The sequence below is a fragment of the Olea europaea genome, chromosome 21, assembly GCF_002742605.1.
Source record: "Olea europaea var. sylvestris chromosome 21, O_europaea_v1, whole genome shotgun sequence".
Classification (NCBI taxonomy): domain Eukaryota; kingdom Viridiplantae; phylum Streptophyta; class Magnoliopsida; order Lamiales; family Oleaceae; genus Olea; species Olea europaea.
Genome location: NC_036257.1, coordinates 3243120 through 3248352, shown reverse-complemented (window position 1 = coordinate 3248352; position 5233 = coordinate 3243120). Strand labels below are relative to the sequence as shown.

Below are 5233 nucleotides of genomic sequence, written 5' to 3'. Positions count from 1 at the left end.
AGCAGAAAAAGGAGGAGAAATCTTCAAAAGCTTGCACATTAAGCAAATAATTCTGCACATTAATCTTCAAATACTAATAATATAAAAGCAATTGAACTTTTATTTTTCGCACCTTTTTTTTTAAAGAAATCAGACAATAGACTGCACAACCCTGCTTCTTGAAGTAAACTCTCCTTGTTTTATCATATAATATGCATATGTAAATGTAAACGTGTTCCTGTGTTTGTTGCTTCACGCACACTCTTGTCTCTCCACACACACACACAAACCAGTTGAAAAATGAAAATCTTATAGCTTCTTTATCATCTGACCAGGATTAAATTATTCCTTCTCAAAATTTGGTTTTTTACCCCCTTATAAATTCCTGTATTTTGTTACCTCAAATCTCAAGCATTAAGTCTTTTTGTACTATTGTTTTGAGTGAAAGAGATCTTAATTTGGGGTGGATTTTTTGTATCTACGTTCATCATGAGTGTGTGTTGTGATCTTCAAGTAGATGTGAACGGGGAACAAGTTTTCCTGGTGAATAAGGTAAAGATTGCCTTTGCTTGGCTTCTTTGTTCTTCTGTTTTGTCTTTGTGATGGAACCCCATTAATGAAATCTGTTTTATTTGGGTTTGTCTGAATGTTACTTTTCGTTCTTACAGAGCATAATTTGGCTTGAATTTAACATTTGTTATGTCCAAATTGTACTCTTCATAGTAGTAATTTACAACAAATATAAATCAGTAATCTTTAACTCATTTATTCGGAAATAGCTTTAAAAAAAATAAATAAATAAATAAATAAAAGTGCTTCTTATAGTTGCTATTTGACTCCAAATGTTCTTGAAAAAGTCGAGGAATTTCGAATTGTCTGTTGACAATGACAAAAGTCTAGGGAAATTTTTATATGGGTTCTTAGGAAAGTTTATCATCCAACAAATTATTGTTATCATTTATCTTTAAGTTTTTAGCTGTAATGATAGAATATAGAGTTTGTTCTATTTTATGTGGGTTAATGTTTGCCTACCCACATTAACTTGTCACCATTTTGACAAAGAAATCACTTATTTTGTATTTTATGAGCCTACTCTCATTTATTGTTGCATTTATGGAGATTTGATGTTCATAACTTTTCTTTAGTTTCTTCCACATCTTTCCAATGACGAAAATGATTGATCTACTTTTAATTGCCACTGTTCTTTCCCTTGTCTGCTGGGATTGTTAGCATACCTATTTCTTGATTCCCTTTCAAACAATTTATTATGTATAACGACCTTTCGTTGTTCTTTTTACGCACGTTGTGTCTACCCCCCTGTTATAGCCAATTCTGGGAGTGGATTTGTTTGCATTGATAGCTTTCATTGGTAAGGTAGGATTGCTTCCATAATTGTTATTCCATAACCTCTGCAGTTTGATTATGATTCATGTTTTGGGGTTGTAAACAATTTTCATTTATGTATCCGTTTGATATTTACATGTTTTGCATACCAGCTTCTACTTGTTCTCTCTGTGACACTGCAAAATGCTATTCTTATCCAATTCTGATTTTTAAACAAATCGTTGCAGCAAGTTATATCTTATTATTCGGGAAGAATAAGCAAATTGTTCAGTAAATCGAACAGGGCAACACGAAATCTGAAGGTTATATTACACAAGTTTCCTGGAGGAGCAGAGACTTTTGAGCTCTTGACCAGGTTCTGCTACAAGAAGGGCAAAATTCACATAAATCCCATTAGCGTTTGCAACCTACATTGTGCTGCACATTTCATGGAAATGAGTAAATCTTTCTCAGGAACTCAAAATCTGATTGAGCAAACTGAGAAGTTACTTGAAGGCATGAAGTTTTGGACATGGTCTGAACTTCTTGTGGCCCTAAAACAATGCCAAGATTTACTCCTTGTTGAAAAATCTTCAGGGATACTTGAAAAGTGCTTGGATTCTCTAATTGAAAGGCTTTCCTCCTGTGAAGTGAGTCCTTGTCCATCCACCTCCTCTACAGATAGTTCTGAATTTTTGTCGTCATGTGACACGGGAAATACAGAGCGCATGAAGAACAGTTTAACATGGTGGTTTGAAGATCTTGGAGCATTTGACGTCAACCTGATTGAAATGCTAGTGAAGATGATGGTATTGAAGAATTTTAACCCTAGTATCATTAGTAGGTTCCTCTTTTACTATCAAAAATCCAGATTTGCTTCTGCCACTTCAGACGAGAAAATTAAGATTGTTGAAACAGTTGTGGAGATGCTATATCCTTTGAATTTGAGCACTTTGTCGTACAAGAGTTTATTTGGGATTCTTCGAGTTGCTTTAAATTTAAACATAAGCAAATGCTGCAGGAACAAGTTAGAGAGCTTGATTGGTTCTCTATTAGATCAAGCAACATTAGATAATTTGCTCATTCCATCCCCAGCCGAGAGAACTTACCTGTATGATGTGGATTTAGTTCTTAGATTTTTGAAATATTTTCTTGGCAAAGGAGCTTTTTGTTTGCCAATGAGTCGGCTAAAGAAAGTTGCAAACTTGATCGATTTATATATAGCTGAAGTTGCCCCAGATCCTAACCTAAAACCGGAGAAGTTTTTGGCCTTAACCATGGCCCTGCCTAACTCTGCACGGGACTCTTATGACAGAGTTTACCATGCAGTGGATTTGTATTTGGAGGTAAGTAAACTCCTTTTTATGCCTCATGATGTGCTATCTATTGCCATTTAGCCGGAGCACGATGCAATATATCACTTTTCTATGCCGTTTCTGGTGTTCTGTTCTTACATTGGATAACTATTATGATGTTTGCAGGTTCATTCAGGGCTGTCTGAAGTAGATAAAATGAGAGTCTGTAGTGGAATAAATTACGAGAAGCTCTCATCGGAAGTCGCTAACCACATCGCTCAAAATATCAAAATCCCTCCAAAATTAGCTGCCGAAGCCCTCGTCTCCCAGCACTGCAAACTTAAAAGCTTGCTCGAAGACACAGACCAGCCAAAACCTGTCATGGACTCTACTTGTAGTTTCGTCGAAAGGGAATGCAGGCGAAAGAAGAACAAAACCCATGAACAAATCGTGCTCTATGCAAGGAAGCTCAATCTTTCCGACGAGAACAAGAAGCTAAAAGTGCATTTGCAAGGTATGCAATGGAGAGTGCTGGAATTGGAAAAGGTTTGCAAGAAAATGCATACTCAGATGACAAAAATGATGAAATCAAGATTGCCAAACAACACTACTCCTAAATCTATACCTAGGCTTTGCTCATAATTATAAATCTTATTGAATTGTAAATTATTTAATCTTTTTTACCACCATTTTCACATTAAATGTACATATCTATCTTAAGGAATATTGTTCTTTTGTAATTGCAGCAAATTTTGAAGCTTTTTTAAAAGTCTATGTTATATTCAAGCAGAAACTGTTTATTCTCTGTAACATGCCTTGGGATTAATGGTGCAGTAAGGTTAAGTCCCTTTCCATATCATTTTCAAGTGGAAACAATCCACGACAAATTGTCTGTGGAATTATTTTATACTCATCGGAGCAAACCTACTTCAAATTGGTCCCTCGTGTTTCTTCATGTACATGCACACATTTACAAAATAGGATAAGATAAAGAAGGCTAAGGTTGAAAATGCATCGTACATTCTAAGCATTTGTTTGTCAACTATTCTACCACATTATTTTTTCTCTAGTTCTCATTTTCAATTACACATTCCTTATTAAAATAATATACACATAAATAAAATAAAAAATCTTCTTTTTTAACCACACATTTCAACATCAATCATTATTTCATAATACACCTTTTGAAATTAAAGGGGCACAAATAGGCCCTAATTGTGGTCGAATTTGAAGAAAAAAATATTTACGTTTTAGTAATGTCCAAATGGATGAGTCAGTCCAGGCAACCCACTTGAATGCAAACCTAAATTCAAGCGCGTAGCTAGCCTTAACCTGCTTGTCTAAATGTTTGTTTGTGAGAGATTTTTTAAAACGAAGAATGATTTTTATCTATTTATTTATTTATTATTTTTATTTTTATTTTTTTGAGTTTGTGGAATAAGTAGTATGAGAAAGTTATGAATCTACGTACAAAATTATTTTATTGGGCGAATGTAATTCAAAATAAATTTAAGAAAAATCATTTCCATATAAATTGTGCTAAACAAACCTTTAAAATGTGATCAAAGCGTAGCTCGAACTGTCGTCCAAATCTAAGAACTAGAATAGCACAACCCACTAATATTGTGGGATGAATTGGTCAAATTCATTGTATTTTTTTTTTTTTTCCAAAAAGTTAATAAGATTAAAATTATGCTAATTTTGAACAAATTCTATTGTCAATGATGCTATTCCCCCATTAAATTGTTAGTGAAAATTTAAAAAATAACTTCTAAGTGGAAATTACTATTAATTAATAGTAGAGATATTAAATTAAGCATGTTTTAAATAGTTAAATTATATTAACAACAATTTTAAAAGAATTACAGTGTAAATGATACTCGAAAATATATTTTAATCCAATGTAAAAGTCTAATATGAAAAATATTTATAGTGTGAAAAGTTAGTGTATGAAAGTATCGGTTGAGTTAATGGGTTAGACAATCAAGCTTCACATAATCGTTCAGTATGACAGACTACCATGTGAGTAGAGTTGATTTCAGTTTGGAATTTTAGCGTGGCCCAATTAATTTTGACACCAATGCACAGGATATCAATAACTACAATGAACTAAATTATCGATTATAATTGTAACATAATTTATAGAGTATAAGATTGAATAGTTTCTTAACAAAATTTCTACTTATTTCTTTTAAAAGAAAAGGCAATTAGGAAATGTGATTTGTTCATCCAATCCCAATTGAATTGAATGGTTTAATTTGATTTAACTATTTCAATCAAATAAATATTTTTTATTCGATTTTCATACTACAGATAGAATTTTGTAATTAGTGACTTGTAATAATAAACTTTCAACTCTTTTCGATTCAAAATTTAAGTCAAAATCGACAATTAATTTTAACGATATATTTTATAATATCTATAACTTTTTAATCACACACTTTATTAACTTTTATCAAAATCTAATAAAAATGTGATTTTTTTTTTCTAAACCAAATAGGGTTAAATATGTTTGGGGGAGGAATATTGCTTGAAATTATGCCATATATTTACCAAGTGTGATGATGCCGTCATCTTGTTGTACAAATAGAAAAAATTTTCTTTTTTTTTTTCCGATCCTACTCTATCGTTTTATG

The 5233-nt window shown here is 32.4% G+C and overlaps 1 protein-coding gene across 1 annotated transcript; it reads left to right on the top strand.

Moving 5' to 3' along the window:
* The first annotated feature begins 202 nt into the window (after nucleotides 1–202).
* On the top strand, nucleotides 203–3402 carry LOC111370405 (BTB/POZ domain-containing protein At3g22104-like). The gene is made up of 3 exons (XM_022992093.1): nucleotides 203–531; nucleotides 1551–2648; nucleotides 2784–3402. Exons 1-3 carry the CDS (start codon nucleotides 469–471, stop codon nucleotides 3237–3239), a joined length of 1617 nt encoding a protein of 538 aa, XP_022847861.1. The 5' UTR covers nucleotides 203–468; the 3' UTR covers nucleotides 3240–3402.
* Nucleotides 3403–5233: the final 1831 nt, after the last annotated feature.